At 41.9% G+C, this 19,537-nt stretch overlaps 1 protein-coding gene across 7 annotated transcripts in view; it reads right to left on the minus strand.

Moving 5' to 3' along the window:
- Positions 1-19,537, minus strand: part of ptprua (protein tyrosine phosphatase receptor type Ua) — a 328,377-nt gene that overhangs the window by 169,673 nt on the left and 139,167 nt on the right. For all 7 annotated transcript variants that reach the window (XM_012853466.3, XM_021311111.2, XM_036145582.1 and 4 more), the window contains exon 4: positions 3,419-3,500. In XM_012853466.3, coding sequence (XP_012708920.2) covers positions 3,419-3,500 — 82 coding nt within the window. The remainder of the gene's footprint in view (positions 1-3,418; positions 3,501-19,537) is intronic.

Consider the following 19,537-nt stretch of genomic DNA (forward strand, 5'->3'; position numbering starts at 1 on the left):
TAATCTATACTTTAATTACAGCTAGCTCAGGTTACTGCACTGCACTTCACGCTGAGCTTAATAAAGCTTCAATGGCTTGACCGCAGCTGTTCCAAATTGCTGCTGCTCTTCTTTTAACTTGTACCAGAGGATTAGAGCATATTTATCCAGTTTTAACAGCAATTCATTGGCTACTTGTTCACATTTGGATTTGAAAATCTTTTATTTGTTTTTAAATATCTTCATGGCCTTGCTTTCTAGTATGTGTCTGACCTGCTTCACATGCACGCTCCCTCTTGTTTGCTCAGGTCTGCAGAAAAGTTTTTATTAGTCATCCGAAAAACAAAGAGTGCAAAGAGGTAACAGCACTTTCACTGTTGTTGCACAAAACTCTGGATTCAAGTAGCTTTACATATCAGGCAGGCCATTTCACTTTCTGTGTTTAATGTTCTCTTAAAACAGATCTTTTTTTCCCAGTTTGAGATGTTAGAATTTTAAGTTTTTATTGTTTGTTTTTGTGGATCTGCATTTTATTGTACATTTTGTTGGCTTTAACTTTTTATTCCGTTTGGAATTACTAGTTTTTAGATTGTATAAATAATGTTGAGTTGAGAATATTTTCAGTTTTTAAAAAGGGGGGAAATGGTAATTTTGCATGCAGAAGTTCTTCAAAAACAGCTCAACAACATAACACAATCTTTTTTTCTGACTTTAATAAGAACATATTGTAGTTGATTATAAAAAGCACACTCTAAATTATCAGATGCACATCCAGACAAAGAAAACATTACATATTATCATTAATCTATAGGTTTCATCATTGTAGGTCTATAACCTCATTGGTGAATGAGGCTGAGTTTCATCAAGCCTATATGGTCCGACATTTTCCCCTCAGCTGCAACACTTGAAGCACACAGGGGGTCAGGATGCATCTTTACGCATGATCCAGCTGCTGATGTTTCCCTCTTATTAGCTCAATGCACTTCTATTCTGTTACAGTTTATAACTTTTGTCATCACCTTTAACAGCGACAGGTTTCTCATCTCAGTCTCTGCCCAGACATTACGCAATTACACCCTAGTACGCAGGGTCCTCTAGTGAGTAATTGCGTAAGCCGAAGGCTGAGTTTGAAGTTGTTCCGTTGTAACGTCTGGTACCATCATAATTTATACTTAATGATACCAGTTTGAGGTGGTGAGGTGGGCGGATTTTTCCCCCATTGGTGCGCTGTGCGTGAGGGATAAACAGTGGAAAGAAATGCATTAATAAATACTGTAAAGGGCTCCTTTAGAGGGAAGAGGAGGGATGATGGGTCTGAGCTGAAGCCCCTGGTGTTACAAGTCCCTTAAAATGCCCCTTAAAAGTGTGCACCTAAATTACATGTAATGTAGTTGTGCGCACCTGAATACATGAGCAACCCACCGCAGCACCAAAAACAAAAAAGCATGAAAGACAACTACTAACTCTTGACTAACTACCAACTCTTTGATTGAGACTTTTTGCTATGGGTGGAAGGACATTAAATGTAGTGGTTCACGTTTTGAAGGCTGGACACTGATAAGAGCCCCAGGCTCTGTGGGAAGGGGGGAGAGGAGCAGAAGTAAAAGCTAATATGTATAAATATCCAGCCACTGAATATTGGGGCACTTGCCCATGTCATATTTATATTCAGCAACTGTACACAGATCTGGTAGCCGGGTTCCATTTGATAAAGTTATTTTATTTTATTTTTTTAAGTAAGCTTTTCCGATTTTTTACGAATAATGTACTCATATATACGTTGAGAACACTGGGCTAGCTGCCATTGTCCCGATGCACATGCAGCCATCTTTATTTACAACCAGTAATTAAATGGGTCCATAAGTATAGTGTTTTAACACTTTACAGTCTAAAATGGTAAGATGGCTTGTACAGAGCTTTAACGACCTCCAAAGCGCTTCACACTACAATTCAGTCATTGACACACACACGTTCACACCCTGACGGTGGTGAGCTATGTTAGTAGCTACAGCTGCCCGGGGGCAGACTGACAGAGGCTGCCATGCACCGGCACCACCGGGCCCCCTGACCACCACCAGGACAGGTCCAAGGACACAACGACAGAGACAGTCAGAGAGGGGGATCAAACCAGCAACGCGCCAATTGCAAGACAAACTCCCTAACCTCTGTGCCACGTCGTCTAACCTCCTGATTCACAAGATTTTAAGACTGTCAGCCAATTTTCAAAACCTGAAAGACACCACACGTGGCGATAAGAAATCACACCTATAATGGGTTTGCTTGTGCAGTGTGTTGCATCCTGCTACCAAAATACATGCACAGATTTCACTCTGGATCATTCAGAAGTCTAGCAAAACCTCTTGTGATCAAACGTCAGTTCACAGTAAATAAACATGGACTACGAGGAAAACTATGCCGATTGTTTGTGGACAGCTTTTAAAAGAGAAAACACATTACAAAAAGAAAATTATTGGTTAAAGGAGTGAAGACAGTGCAAACAGGGACTCTATGTTTGCCACACTATGATACAGAGGTGAGTATTATTTTTGTCTTTCCTTCATCTCGCTTTCTGATTGGCTACACGTTACATTCAACAGGCGGCGTGCTCGTTTGTCCTTGGAGAGCGCCACACACGGTAAGATCGGGCCAAGACAATCCAATACATTGAATATCCCTGATTTAAGGTCAGAGCAGTCCCGACCGGATCCCTTTTCACACACCACATACGGCAGGAAAATTGCTTACAATTATCTTAAGAGCCATCCCGATAATCAGCGCAGGTCAGGAGGGGGAGATCGGTGCAAAAATTGGGCTTATTATCCTGCGCTGTGAACCTGGCTTCAGGATCGACAATGACAAAAATTCAACTGGTGATAATAAGTGAAATCAAAGTGATTATCTACCTATTTTATACTTAAAGAAATTGACTCTGGTCAGTCAGGTTACACTGACTTCTGATCCAAAATAGCAGATCATTTGTGCAACATCATAATAATAAAGCCAATGTAGCAAAAGACTGACTATGGGAGGCATAATGGTGATTTTGACAGAGCAGAACAAAATGTTCAACAAAATGCGAAGTCACTAATGTTAAAATGATGCCAAAGGGATATAGAAATCCCTCAGAGAGCAGCAACTAGCTGTCCTTCATCATCTGTAGCATCACATTAGTGTAAAAGCACCCAGCTGGGAGCTTGAAGACTGGATGAAAAGGTCAGGCATTCAGCCAGGACAAAAGAGACGCCCCCCCGCTGTGAAACTGCACCTCCAACACGCTGACAGCTACCAGGTAGATGTGCTTATGCACTCTTCCCAAAGGCAAAAATGTGTTGTGCTCTTTAGTGACTTCTGGGAAGCTGTTGAGTTTCGCTGGACGCTTTCAGCAGGGTCAGCAGGGGTCGGCAGGTAGGCTATGAACAGAGTAGAATTGGGTACTTACAACATGGATAATTGAGCAGCACGGTGTCGTCCAAGGCAATGTAGCCCTGTCGCTCATCGGAAACAGTCGCTTCAAAGATGACCTGTGGAGACAATGGGTGAATTAAATGACCATAGAGCTTTGCGTCTTGACAAGCAAAGTAGATTGTGGGCGAGGAAATTAGGGGAGGAGGGGTCCAACGTCCTGTGAAGAACAAAAACAAACTTGCTCGTAAAATTCTATTCTTGCACTAAATCCCATTGGGATTATGTCACATCTGCTGCGTGGCATTTCTCAAACAATCCATCCATCGCCTGTGAGAGACACAGCACACACTAACAGGTTGCCTTCACAGGGCGACAAAAAGAAACAGACGAAAAAACCCACTACGCATGCACGTAATCATACTTCAGGGCGATTTAGAGAGACAAATTAACCTGAATGAGGACTGAATAAACAAGGAAAACATGCCAACTCCATGCAGAAATAGCCCAGGCCTTGATTTAAACCCAGAGATGTTTTTCTTCAAGGCAACAGTGCTAAATACTGCACCACCGTTCAGCCCCTTTGTCAAAAAAGCCACTGACATAAGAACATGTTTGGAATAAGGATTTAGAATAAGCTCATCAGATTTGTGAAATGAGCTCTCCAGAGTCTTAGTAAGAAAATGTGAATGTATATACATAGAGACACAATGCTAAGACGCAAAAAAAATGTTAAATTACTGCACAAGCAAGCATTTGTCAGTGAGATACAAGGCAGGTGTGAGTATAATCAGTGATAAACCGCAAGACAAACAAGTTACCTGAATTATTAGACTCACACTTTAGACTTAGACAGACTATATTGTCATTCAACAGCGCATTCATAAAATACACTGACGCGAAATTCCATTGCAAAACTCCAAGTACAAACAGAAGACAGAAGAGAAACATTAGAAATATAAGTATTTGTCGTTTGTCATGACTGTAGCGGCAAACCAAATAAAGATATTTTATATGTACAGAAAAGTTATGTCAGACCATATGAGTAGTGCAGGTATTTGTAGCAGCAGGGTATATTGCAACAAGGAACACTATATGTTGGTGTAGATAGTACATAAAAGAAACTGAAAATTAAAAAAAATATTTTGACATTTGTCAGGAATGTAGCAGCAAACCTAAATGATATTTTATATGTAGCAGCAGAGTGTATTGCAACAATGGAGTATATGTTAGTGCAGTTAGTACAGTTACTCAATGCAATAGAGTTCCCAGGGATCATGCAAAGTGACTAGTTTTGTATGGATGGAGGGGGGATTACTGTGAGTTTAGCTGTCTTGTGATGTGTGGAATGAAACTGGTGTAGAATCTGGTGCTTCTGCATTTGAAGCTGATGAACCTCTTGCCAGAGGGCAGCAGGGAGAACAGTCCATGATGGAGGTGATAGGGTTCTTTTATGGTTGTCTGAGCCCTGGTCAGCCAGTGTCTGCGAGCAGGGTCATAGATGGAGGGAAACGCTGTCCTGATGATTCTCACTACAGTCCTCACGCCCCCCCCCTCTCTCTCTCTCTCTCTCTACACACTTCCAGTCTGAAGCATTGCAGGCCCCAAACCAGACAGCGATCCAGCTGGTCAGTATGCTCTGTATGGTTCCACTATAGAAAGTGATGAGGATGGATCTGCATCTCAAAGTACAGACGCTGCTGTGCTCTCTTCACCTCCGGTGTGTTTGATGATGAGAGGTGTGTGACTTGTGCGTCTTGCTTTGTTGACAGTCAGGATCAGATTGGTTTGTCACACCAGTCTACCGGGGATTTCACTTCCTCTCTGTGGGACAGTTTTTTGTTGTGTCGACCACTGCTGTATCGTCCACATACTGAATGATGTACTGAACCTGGCAGTGCTGGGTCCTCCGGGTGAAGAGCAGTGGGCTCAATACACAGTCCTGGGTCAGCCGGTGCTGAGGGAGATAATGCTAGAGGTGTTTTTGCCAACCCTGTGAGGCCAGCCAGTTACACAAGGGGGGTGTTTAGTTCAAGGGGGGCCAGTTTGCTCACCATGTATTTTCAGATTATCCTCATGATATTCATATTATTTCTGTCCTTACATCGGCTCTCTTTCAGCTGTCACCACAGACAGATTAAAGAAAACTGTGTATCACATAATCATAGTTTACTTTTGCATTTGTAGAGATGCTAAAAAACACTAGCCACAGCACTGCCATTACAAACGCAAAGAAGCTCAGACCATACTGTCAGTTTCCTGTTGATGTACAAGCTAGCAACAGCACTGCAGCACGACTAGTCACCACAGAAAGGTAAGACTTGCCATAAGATAATGCTTCAGTTAAAACAGCAAACAGGCTTAAATCGGAGGCAAACTGGAGTTTCGCTCAGTTCTTTCTGAAAACGTTTCGACTTTAAGAGTCAACCAAAGTTGATCATATTGCTGCACAGAACCAGAATAAACCTTAGGAAAATTGGAGAATTAAAAGGACATAAACCACATAAGAATGCATAAAACAACAGTTGAACTCAAGGAGCACAACTAAGGCTTAAAGTTTTTTTTATTTAAAACATTGCCAAACAATCCAAAGATTAGGACTTACAATGACTGAGGTGATGTGCTCTCACTTCTTTGTGCTGGCTAAGCAGGGAAGTGAACAAGCCACAGCGTTCCCAACCAGTTGTGGGTGATTAAGACAAGCTTGACTTGTTTCAAACATACCAGAATTACAATAATCCTGTCGAGAGGGGATAAAAGGTTTTTTTAACTGTTTCCAGATTCCATTGATCATAGCTGGATTGATCTTAATAACCTCCTAACTTGAAAGAACATGTTCACCTGTCAACCTGTTTGCCTAGTTTCTGGGGAGCCAGTGATATTAGTAGAACTTTAAATTGTTTTAGAGCTTTTGCATTAAACATAAGACAAGTGTCTTAGATATAAGTACATTCACGTTAGACCGTTTGGAGGCTTTTCTATATTTACCAATAAAATAATTTCCCTTTTATTAAAGCACATACTGGGGTTTGCAAATGTAATATTTAATAATATTTTCATTTGAACATTAGTTAATTAATTTTGGTAGTAAGGCAGCTTAAAGGATTGATATCATTCATTTTTAAGCCTTGCAAAGTCAACTATAGGCATATATATGATGAAATATTGTCTTTGGCACTTCGGAGTAATCATTTGATATGAAATATTGGTTGTTTTCTGGTACTATCTTTCCCACCCAAATGAAAAACCCCGCCTCTCCCCATGTGAGGCCCTAGAGCCGCTGCAGCAATAGATAAAAAAAAAGATCTGTTGCTTTCACTGTGCAGATCGGGTAATAGAAGAACCACTTGGTCTCAACTCTGAGTAGAAATTATAACGCTCTGCCTCACATCACCGCTCGCTGGGCGTGATGTTTACCGGATAGAGGCAGCGCTGTTAAGGTAGGTATTTCCTGGACGGGTCAGGAAATGACCATTCTACAGAGATGCGGTCATGGTCACTCGTTTTCCAGGACGACTAATGGCTGCTGCTCAGAGAGCAGAATTCACGAGGATTTGTCAAAAATCCATCAATCAAGCAAAACACCACTTTAGCTATAATTCTGATGTAGGGATTCGCCTTATGCAGGGTCCAGAGAATTGCCTCGGCATATGCGTCAGGATTCAATGGGTTGTATTACATACTGTAAATAAACCACCTTAGCAAAGGTTAAAAATTATCTCGAGTTTTAGAGATAAATGCTAGATGTGGACAATACTGCAGCTGTCATTGTTTCCCCCCACTGATACTTTTATGGGACCTATCAGAAAACACCAGGAATCCTTAAACACTGCCTAAATAGGGAGCCCACAGAGACTCAAAATGAAAAAGGAGACATCCCAGGATGCAACAGGCACTCTGCGATCCCCAGGATTAATCACAAATCATCCCCTGCAAAAGCGTTCCGTTTTCACAGAACAACTGGGAGCGACCAGGTAGTGGTCTAAAAACTGTATAGACATCTGACATGAGGTGTGCACCTCACCTCTGCCAGTTATCTACGCTGAAGCTCAGGGGCCACGACCGTGCCCTCAGACGGCCGAGAGATTGCGGTTCTGGCCAGGTTTCAGGCTGTGAGTGCTCGGGGCCAATCAATAACACAAGAGGCCTGGGTAGATGGATAGAGCCTAAGCTTTTCTTTCCACTAATTTATTTTTATTTTTCATTCTTATGTCGGGCCATTAGGGACGTCTGACCGATTAACTCCTCAATTCATCACGCATCAACGCACCCACCAGCATCGATTTGCTCAGCTCTACGCTGAGACACTAAGCACCTCCGCATCTGCCCTCGCTCAGAAGTGCGTGTGTGTGTGTGTGTGTGTGTAGGAAAGAGAGAGAGAGAGAGAGAGAGAGAGAGAGAGAGAGAGAGAGAGAGAGAGAGAGAGAGAGAGAGAGAGAGACTTGCAACCATCAACAAGCAATAGAGTCCAATAATTGTGCATATGCAAACATCAAGCTATTATGCAAATTGCCTCAGTAGAATCCCTGCACGGCATGCACAACTGCAAATTAGACCAAAAGAACACAGAAAAAGCTCCGGCGAATGAAAACACAAGTAAAATGTAGTACTACAAAGAAAGACGGCATAATTTGGAACAAAAAAAAAAGTCTAGGAATATTAAATGGTGCAAGGACTAAAAAAAAAAAATCAGTCTCTAGAGCCCTGCCAGAGTAACGTTTTATCTAACAATTATCAGTGCAGCCAAATAATCAACTAGATTATATATTCTTAGTAGAAATTAGGGCTGCAATTTGGTACAAAAATAACCTTTTCTATACAGACCACAATTTTTTTATCGTAATAGTGACTACCTAGTTAAAAACACTATTTGGTCACCATAGAGAGGAACCTGTGTTTTTATCTGAGTTTAGAGACAGAATTATCATGGCTGCTCATCTTTATGTGTGTAATAATAGGAACCATTATTTTAAATATATAGCCATTCTAGTTAAATAAATTACAGAAAAGCATGTTTATGAGTGGTGAGCTTTATTTTAGAGAAGTAAATAGTTGCCAGAATGGTAAGTGACAGTGATAGTGGCTGGATTTGTATTCAGGATCCTTATGGGAATGCAAGTTTTGTTTTTAGCGCCGTCTTTTGCCGGTTTCAGGCCTTCTGTTTGCAGGTAATTTTTGCAAATTTAGTTGTGCTTTTTTGTATGGACTGCACATCCTGACTAAGATCTGCAACAGCTGTTTGCTTCTGGGTTCGGCTAGGTGAGCCGGGACTTGATGCCTGTTCTGGGTCACCCATGCTGTCAGTTAGGGGGTGTATGTGTTGTTCATCGATGGATATGATGGACGTTTAACAATCATAGGCAACTATGAATGTAAAAAAAAAAGTTGTATGTGTTTAATAAAAGGGGGGTGTCACATAAAGGGAAAAGAGATGGGAAAGAGAAATTGGGGGGGGGGGGTGGGGGGAGTTCTGTTATTTGCCACCACATGGTATGATAGTATCTTTAATATTTAATGGCAAAGTTTCAACCTTTACCTGCCACCACACAAAAGTATACTGAGAAAAACCTATTCCTGCAAACTCTATAAAAGATGGATTTGTCCAAACGAAAATATTCCGCTCAAGGTAATTTCATTCCATAGTCGTCTCTCTCAGCCTCTCTCCGGCTTTTGTTGTTAACAAAAACGGGCAACAGAAAGAGAAAAAAAAAAAGCCCCCCCGTGAAACAGCAAAGGAACAATCTGTGAGGGGTGAGGCGCGGTTTCATTCAAGGGGAGCAGCAGGGTGCCTGCTCGTGAGAAGGGGCTCTGTGTCATCGGAGGTAACCAAAGGAAATGACACGAGAAACAAATGGGCATCAGAGAAGCGGCTCCGCTCTTAGCGGAGACGGTTAGGCTGGATGGATGGAGACATGAAAGGGAGGAAAAGAAAACATGCACGGATTCTAATCTAAACCTCCCGCTGCCTCGTGTTTGGCTCGTGAGAACGCAGTGCTGGAGGATTGATGTGTGGACAAAGAGAACACATACGGCATTCCCTACGGCCTCGTGGGTTAATACATAACGGCAGCAGGGGTTGGAGGCAGGGTTGCAGTAAAAAAAAACGAGATTTGCACAATTTTTTAAATTTTTGCTTTTTGTTACAAGGCACCTTTAAGTCCACACCATCACTCTTCTTGAGGAGAATGATGAATTCAGCAGTGAGAGAAATGGGTTGATATAAGCTCTGAGGTAGACTAAGATATACACTAAGGTTCATAGAGGGAGGGAAGTGAACAAATATAGTGGCAAAAGTATTCACCCCCCAAAACTTATTTACATTTGATCACATTATAGTCACAGACTTGAATGTGCTTTCCAGGGATTTTAAGACAGACCGACAGCATAGTGCATAAAATGAAGTGGAACAAAAATACAGTATCTATGGCTTTAAAAAAAAAAAAAAAAAAAAAAAAAAAAAAAAAAAAAATAATATATATATATATATATATATATATATATATATATATATATATATATATATATATATATAAACTGCTCAAAAAACGAAACACTAAAATAACACATCCTAGATCTGAATGAATGGGTCTGACAAGAAATTGAACTGTTTTTATGAACCAGATTGATGCTAAGTTTTGCATCAATCTATTTTGAACATAAAGTTCCTGAAAGTTTCTGGTAAAAAAGTATTGATTATATAAACTCTAAAACAAGTAATTAAATTGCATTATCTCACTGCTGCAACTCTCTCCCCTTCCATGTGGAGGCAAACCCACTTTAAACATGCTATGACAAAAAGCATTTGTCAAAAATGGCATACCAATTCCATTTGGAAATTGTGTTTTTTGATTGCGATTATATTCCAAATGCAATTAATTGTCCAGCCCTACTAAGAATCACACCAGCAAGGTTAGGAGGAAAGTTGTGGAGAAGTTTAAAGCTTTGTTCAATCTCATAAAATGGTATGAATATCACACAGTACCAAGACAGGATTGTCTACCTAACCTGATAGACCATTAAGCAGATATGTAGCCAAGAGGCTTTTCTCAGTGGGAGCTGCAGAGATCCACAGCTCAAATGGAGAATATCATGACACCTGATGCCAGGAAAACCATCAGTCTTGGACTTCACATCCAGCCTTTATGGAAGAGTGACAATCAGAAAGCCATTGTCCATAGGAAGTCATAACAAAATATTTAAACTTTGCCAAAGGCCTTGCAGGGGATGCAGAAACCACGAAGAAGAGGAAGCTCTTGCCAACGAAGACCAAAATGGAACTCTCTCACCTACATGGAAAAACCTAACTGTGGTGGAAAACGGACACTGCTTATCACCCCGAGCAACTGTATGGATGGATGGAGGCATCCCTGGAAAAAAATCTGTGTGAGGATACAGGAGGACAGGAGGAGGCAGAGGTTCACTGTGCAAAAGGTCCAAGGCCCATAAACACACAGCCGGGGCTGCAAAAGAGGGGTTCAGCACAAAACATATGTGTTCCAGTGGCCCAGTAAAAGTCCATAGCTAAATACAATAGTTAATATGTAACTGGACTCTAACATTGATAGTTTAAAAAGACAAATCTCCCATAAATGGAAACTGTGAGGTGCACGCTATCAAGTTGTTCATTTACCCAGTCTACTAACATCTGTATTTAATCTGGTCAAGGATTGCAGCTGTTGAAGGTGAACAGGTTTAAGCCCCCCTGGGCTCAACCAGCCGAGCCCAGGGACAGTTAAAGAGGAGAGTGCAGGCAGGATGTACCCGTGACAAAAGAACACAGGACTGAAAGGGCGTAGCGTTAGAAATAAAGGCTGTGATTGAAAATAGAAGCTGCCACTAAACGGAAACAAAACTTCAAACAGATTCATCTGGATATAGATAAGTCAACGTTTTGTATCATTTAGTCGTTATTTTAATGCTCTCTTTTTCAAGTTTATTGGACATTAAGTGAGTGCAACACCCAATCTCGGAAGTCACTGGAGTGCCACTTAAATGACTGATGGGGACATTTGCTTGGCTATGCCTCCTACCCTGATTGCTGCAGTGGAACAGTCAGGTCTTAATGCCTCTCAATGGATCGATATATGTAGGGGGTCTTTCATCCCCACTATGCTTAAACGATTGGCTCAACTTGGAAATAGTCTAACTCATAGCCCAAAAGGCAGCTATGTTTTCAAAAAACAGACATGTGGATGTCAGAACTATTGGCTGGAATATTTAAAACCACAGCAGCGAGAGCCTAAACGCTACAGGGCCAAGAGCACCTCTGATCACGGTCCATCATATCTCCGCAGCAGTGTGCCCCTCCTGAGGCGCTCAATGATTACTGGGTGAGGTTTTTTTTTTTTTTTTTATCTCATCCACTTTTAGCACCAGCGGATTCACACACACTATCTCCTCCAACCCCTTTGAAGTGATTGTCCTTACCCTGGGAGGAGCTGCAGCTCTTGGGCCGATGTGTGCTGGCTGGCAGCACCTGGCACAGATCTTTATCGGCTGCGCAGCACGGATAGATGAGTGGAGCCGGCCCTGCGGGGCGTTCGCTGAGCTCTGAGCTCAGTGGCGGTGGGGATAAGAGAGGAGAAAGGAAGTCGCACCCGCATAATAAACACCGAGAGGGGGAAGGTGTTGGTGTCATGGGCGTCATTTTATGTGAGCGAGCTTTGACGGGCACATGGGGAACAAGCCACTAAAGGTCCGCGCTAAAGAAACTGAGGGGGGTCACAGAGTGCCGCATCCGAGCGTACTCATGGAGGGATGAGAGCAAACGGTAGGGAGAAAAAGGTACACAAGCGACAGGGATAGCTGCAGATCTGAGAGGGCTGTGAAGCGAAGCCCCTTCAAGAGTTTGGGGAGAGAAGCAGAGGCGGCAGAAGAACATGGCTACAGCTGTCAGATTCCTTCTGTTAATCCACTCCTCAACCAGAACCAACGGCGGAGGCGTCCTACCTGGGCTAAGGAGGAACAGGACTGTTGTTCAGTGCTCCAATGTCCTTTCAACCACTGGGCCTCTTCTGGGATGTTATATATTATATTGCTGCTGTGAAACAGTCAGGTTTTAATGCCTCTCAACAAATCAATATATTATTTTTATAAATTATATTTATTTTATAATATATGTACATATTTCTATATTTTTATCGTTTTTCTTGACATCCAGTGTGACATTTAAACAGTCACTGATTTTGGTTGCACAGTGGCGCAGTGGGTAGCGCTGTTGCCTTGCAGCAAGAAGGTCCGGGGTTCAAGTACACCCCTGGGTCTTTCTGCATGGAGTTTGCATGTTCTCCCTGTGCATGCGTGGGTTCTCTCCGGGTACTCCGGCTTCCTCCCACAGTCCAAAAACATGACTGTTAGGCTAATTGGCTTCTCCAAATTGTCCTTAGGTGTGAATGGTTGTTTGTCCTGTTTGTCTCTGTGTTGCCCTGCGACAGACTGGCGACCTGTCCAGGGTGTACCCTGCCTCTCGCCCAGTGAACGCTGGAGATAGGCACCAGCAACCCCCGCGACCCCATGAGGGATTAAGCGGTTTGGAAAATGGATGGATGATTTTGGTTGCCATGTCACCTATTGTAGCCCACACGACCACAACATTTGCAAAAGTGGCTAAGAGCACCTGCTGCTGTTCACTGTTGTTCTTCCATCGTGTATAATTTAAGACATCCAGGCTGAGCCTTTTTTCTGAACAGTCTCAAGCTTGGACAACGCTTTAATTCAGTGCTGAATCTGTCCCACACCTTCACACCACTGATTGAAATACAGAGTCTCTTCATGTTTGTTCGAGGACATAGGAGTTCTCCCCATAATGATACCCTCCCTCTCGCTGAACAAAAAGTGGTTGTATGCTGTCTGGTAGCTGCTCATTTCTGGCTTTACGCATCAACTGTGAGGTTTGAAATTCTACCACATCTGAGAATTTTGGCCAGCAATAATGAATGAATGATGGATTAGTGTGATGGTGACAGCCAGCCTTCAGAACCATCATAATGGCTCTTTTCTGCAGCGAGCATAGCAGTCTGAGTGATGTCCTGTAGGTGTTACCCCAGACTTCTACACAATAGCTCAGCTCTGGTAAAATCAGTGAACAGTAGAGAACGTGTACTGCTTTATGATTCAGAAAATGTGTTGCTTTACTTAGAAGAGCAATGCTTCTAGGTAGTTTAGTCTGAACTTATTTAAGGTTAGATTTGCAGCAGCTTTTGTAGATTGTAATCACACCCAAGAATTTAATTTAATGTACTCTTTCCACCTTTACCCCATCTATTATGGCTTTCATGTCTATATTTCCTTTATAATTACCTAATAACATGAACTTAGGTTTCTCCAGATTTGAGAACAAATTAGTTTATTCATCTCTAAGGTGATATCATCCAAAAGCTGCTGCAAGTATTCACCTGTACAGAATATATGTGTATCAACAACAACCAAAACAAACTATAATACTTTTTAAACCTTACATATATCATTTATGTAGAGAATAAACCATCTTAGTCCCGATACTGACCCCTGGGGGACTACCTTCAAAGTCTTCAACCTCAACACTTAACAAATTGTCATGATCTCAGCACTGTTGTCTGGTCTAATTTCTCATATCACACACCTGTTTAGCTCCGCCCATTCCTCATCACCACTGATCTGTTCCACCTGCTCCCACTAGTATATAACCAGCTTTGAGACCGGACAGCAGTGCCAGTTTATGTCGAACCATTTGTGTGAGACTTATACCAGCGTTCCATGTTCTGATTCCTGATCCTGACCCGTTTGCCTTTCGACTTCTGAGCCTGCCTGTTCCCGTCTGATTCCATTTGCCTGATCTGATTCCTGACTTCTGCCGGACCTGATTACCTGCCTGACCTCTGCCTGCTTGTGTACCGACCGGAACTGTTCCTCGACCACCGAGCCTGCCTGCCCTCGTCTAGCCTGTCTGTTCATCGTCTACCGAACCGGGTTGGCAACTCGCCAGCTGGGATCTACCTCTGCTACCGGACCTGAACTAGACTGGACATTAAGACCAGGTTAGTGACAGACACGTTTGTGTGCAAACACTTTCAGAGAAATGAGGTCACTAACCTGTTGTCTCCTCCTGCAGAGGCTCCCGCTGTAGACGCTGACGCAACCCGCTCCGTTGCTGATCTTAATAAACTGTTAAACAGCAACTGTTTGTCTGCCTCAAATACTGGATCCACCTGTTCTGAACAAACAGAGGGTTGAAACTCTGGCAGAGTTGATTGTCCAACAGGACAATGATCGCAAACCTACATGAAAACTGATTTTGGTAAAATGGATAATCCTGGACAATGTGGTCGGTATCAGCCTCACTCCTATTAGGAACTCATAAACTCTTCTTAAAAAAACAGTTGCTGTGCTAAGAAATGAATGCTACCATTTGGCAATATGAACAGCAGTCACATATCCAGCCAGAACTATGCCAGGACCTTGCTAACAGATACAAAGGTGCCGCAGTTTCCTGAATGGTTGTGTGTGGGTTTTTTTTAGTCTGCATACCAGTAATACCCCAGGACCAGGCCTCATCTCATGTTGTTTTTCTGTGATTGTTAAGGAACTACATCAGATTGCCTCAAACAAGACACTGTGTCAATTTTTGTGTTTTTCCTGGTCTGCAATTTATACTTTTGGCAAAGAAACAAACATAATTTTTAGCATTTAGAAAATGCCTACATTAATTGATGTATCAGATTCAGTCACTTGACTTTGTTACAATGAATTCTTTCTAATGTGTACTTTAGCAGTGAGCAGGGCCAAGCCATCAAACGTCTCAGCATGTTTCTCATTTTGTCAACACACAGGTACCGCTGATACCAAATAGCACAGCTATTAAGCTGTAGAGTGTCTGTGGTGTATCTACAGTTCAAATCTGACAAAACAAAATAAAATGCATCTTTGGCCAACATTTTTGCCATAATTTAAAACGAATTAATTTACTGTAAACATAAAATCAATGTGGTAAAATGTATGCCTGTATAGTATACACCTCTCTGATTCTGCTGCACAGTTGATGGATGTTGTTCCTCTGACCGTCCTCTTCTTGGTATTCTGGTATGGCCAGTTCCATCGGTTGTATAATTTGCCCAAGGCATCACACATCTGAATGTAAGCGGGGACATTTTTTACCCATAATGTGCATTGGAAGGGCAGAAATACTAAGAGTAGCAAAGGGGAAAAAAACTTATAAGGATGCATAACTTTTAAAAAAAATACCGTTAATAAAGAATGCCTGGAGTTCTGACTAATGAGAATAATTCATTGCTAAGATACAAAACATCCAAACTTAGTTAAGTAACACTTGACCCATGTTGTGCATCAAAGAGTAAAGAAGAGTAGAAATGTGGTTTTGGCCTCAGAGCATGATGCAGATACACACTCTTTGTTCCTCTTCATGTATTTGTGGCTGTACCAGCGTCTCTGTCTGCTGCAGAGCGGTCAGGTTTACAGGACAATGAAAGGAGTCCGTCTGGTGTCTATTTGCCTGCTGGGGGAACATCCAACAGCTCGGGCGTATATCACAAACATGACTTAACGTGTACATCGCAACCACTTACAACACAGAGTAAATTCCCAGTCTAAACTGACGGTATACACATCAGCTCACTGGCCTGAGACCGTCTTCCCCAAGCATCCCAACATCCACATAAAACGGAAGGTAAATTATTACCTAAAAATCGGCTTGGCTGTTGGTGAGAGTGAAGACAGGAGAGGCGAGGAGTGTGAGGCGCAGGCTGAGCTCATTGATCTCTTCAGCCCTCTAATCCATTAACTAGCTCGTGATTTATTGAGGTGGGCCTTGGACTGCACCAAGGTTATGGAAGCAAACATCCACCAGCAGTCATTCCCCCACCATGAGCACTTTGGGTCAGGTGGAATTGAGGTCAATTGACTTTTGGCCGAACCCACGCTCTTACGGTCCCCCTCCATCCGCCACTGCCTCCTCATTACCAGCAGTTTTTGGAGGCGGGGTGAGGGGAGCAGGTTGACTGAGAAGATGGACCACATTAAGAGATACATTATCAGCTCTAATGAGGTGAGGAAAAGCTGGGTGCAGTCATGAGAATCCTACCGGCTCCACAATAGCACCGATACTGCATGGTCAGGGATAGAGGCATCAAACTGAGCAATTGATTACAGCGCAGCACACAGGTAAATTACCAATAAATGACGGCACAAGCCCAGCACACTACCCAGAAATGATACAGCTACTGGAACAGCGCACAGTACGACGCATTAGCAGTTTCTCTGCATGTTTTTTTTTGAGTAATTGGTAGTATGAAAAGTAAACAGTAAGCACCCAAGTTACTCACGCAGAAGAAATGGTCTGATTTCAACAAAAGTTTGAATACAATTGAACCAAACTTAAGCAATAATGACACCTGGGGAAACATGTGCTGGTGCTTAAATGTGTGACACTCAGTTTAAAGCATTCAAGCCGTGCAAAATTTGTGCTGATTTCTTCAAAGTATTCTAATTTTCCTGGTTTCGTGGGTTTTATGAGCTGGAAGCCAAAAATCATGTAAAAAATAAACATGTGAAAACTTGGAATCGTTTCATTTCTGGGCCCTGGATCTATAATCTACGAAAGTTTGACTTTTTGAATGGAATTATGGAAATTACATAACTTTTTCATGATATTCTATTTTTTTTTTTTTTTTTTGGAAAGGGTCTCTACTTAGATACACATGTGGACCAGCAATGGATTTGTGGCTTTTGCCTGTTGACTGGAAAGCAAGTCCTCTTATTATAAGCGACTTTTGGCTTGTTTTTTCATATATTGGCTAACAAACTACGGGAGTCACGGGTTGCAGAGTTTTGGGCTGGCTTTTCAACAAGCTTATTTGGGCTTGTTCAAAAACAAGCTTTTTTGGCCTTGCTTTCATGGAGCTGGTGGCTTGTTTCTCTAGCAGGATCTGGCAGCCCTGCTGAAAAGATGAGAGGATGGGCAGATGGATAGACAGATGGATGAACTCCTGGACAGATGGACAAATATAAGGGCAAATGGACATAAGGGTGGATGAACGTGAGGATAAACACGCTGATCTGTGGGTGGAAGTACGGGTGGATGGAAAGAGTCAACAGAAAAGTGTGGTGCTATTGTGAAAAAGCAGGCTTCATCCTTCCTATCAGCTGTCGTATCCTCTGAGTAAAGCTGGGCACACGCGACACAACGTACGCAGCTTCACGGATTCTGAAAAGACACGCAGTTCACACTCACAGATCGCTCTGAGCAGATTTCTGTTTCACAGCTGAAATATAGAGGATCAAACTCTTAACCGGGTCTGCTGAGGAATCCCTGACTACAAGATTTGTCAAAACACCTAAAGCCAACTGCAGGCATCCAACCCTTGTGGAAACTCTCCTGAGGGTGACAGCTAAAGGAGTAAACAAACGTTCCAGCTGGTGGAGATTTGGGACAGAAGAAGGACAGACTACGCTGCTGTCTGCCACACTTCACATTGAAAGAGATGTGATTTGAAATATTTAAAGGAGTTTATGCCACAACTTAAGTTCTCAAATTAAAATGGTGAGAAAGAGATTTAGCGATATATAGGGTTAACTGTCTTTTTTTTTGTAATGCAAGTGTTGAGAGCTTGGAACATGTGGAATGCTTTTTTGTAATGTTTTTTTTTTATTTGTTTTGCAATGACTGAATGTGGACTTTATTCTAAAAATGTTATTTAACTCTTAATAGACAACACTATCATGGCTGGACTGAATTCTGTAAAAACATTTGGAATTTCTGAAAATACAATGCAATTGTAATGTGAAAATGTTTTATCTATAAATATTACATTTTAGAGGGGGCATAGCATAATTTTTGGTTCTTCCTTTACACACTGTACTCTGTATAAGCTACTGGAACCAGCATTTCCCTGACGGAGCAATCCCAAGGGATAAATAAGGTTGAGTCTGAGTGGAACTGGAAGTGGAACTGAGAAGATTTGGTCTGAATTCCTTGTTAATTTATCCCCCGCCTGTCTCCAGGTCGCAGAGCGTTCCACTCCACCCTGTTCGGCCATTTTTGTAGTACGCTCAGGGACGGTGTAATGAACAACCAATGACTGATCCCCTTGTACCTTCAGCATCCTTCAGCTTGGACTACCAAATTGCTCCAGGAAATAAAAATGGCAGATCAGAAACTGCTAAGCTGGAAAGTCCATACTGTGACGTAATCATTGAAAGAAAACATGATAAAAAAAATAAATAAACAGCTTGAAGAATATCATCTAAAAACAATATAAAGCTATCCACGCAGTATCTGGACAGATTGCATTCAGATTTGGAATGGAGAGAAACTGCTTATATAATGATAACTATCTGCAGGTTTTGCATAAAACTAGCATAAAAATACCACTGACTGTTGAAGTTTGTTTTCTAGAAATTCTGGCATTTAATTTGCAGACAATATGCTGGGAATGTTTAGAATAACAAATCATTTTCTATGCTCTTTTCTTACTGTTTTACAAGTATCTGTACATGAAAAGTACCTCAAGTTCAAAGCGTTCCTGTAATTGTCCACACTGCATAGGAACCATGCGTTAAAGTGCAATAAATACAATGTGCTTCCAAACTGTGTTAATTATGTCTTTATATAATCGAACTGTCCTAAACTCCTCTAATCCTGACTAAGACATTTGTTCCTAATTTTACCCAAAAAGGCAGAACATTTCATTTGGTTTATTTTTGGAAGAGGTCAATAGTTATGGATTATGAGCATGCTGCTGCAACCATTGACCAAGAAATGAGTTTCTCCAAAACCTCAGTGTCTTTTAGGGTTGTCATGATACAAAAAGTCGGAACTCAATTCCATTTCTAACAAAAAAACTGATACTTGTTACTTGATCAGTAGCGAGGCAACCTTTTTTTTAAGGTCCAGGGTTCTTTCTATTAAAGAGCAGAAAGCATTTACAAAGTGACAATATGTTAATATCCTTTGCAAAATCACTAGAAGGCAATCCAGGAGCAAAGACACTGACAGCTACCAGCCTGGAAAGCATTACCAAACGGGCCTTTCCTCTCCATGAAGCTTTTCAGGCACCAGGGTAGCAATCTGAGGTAGTTTTACTCCCACTTGTGTCTCCTCTGCAGGAACAAAGGCCAGATTGAACAAAAGCAGGCAGGGTCTGCAGCATTTCTCTAAGATCCA

This window comes from Fundulus heteroclitus, chromosome 13 (genome assembly GCF_011125445.2).
Source record: "Fundulus heteroclitus isolate FHET01 chromosome 13, MU-UCD_Fhet_4.1, whole genome shotgun sequence".
Taxonomy (NCBI): Eukaryota; Metazoa; Chordata; class Actinopteri; order Cyprinodontiformes; family Fundulidae; genus Fundulus; species Fundulus heteroclitus.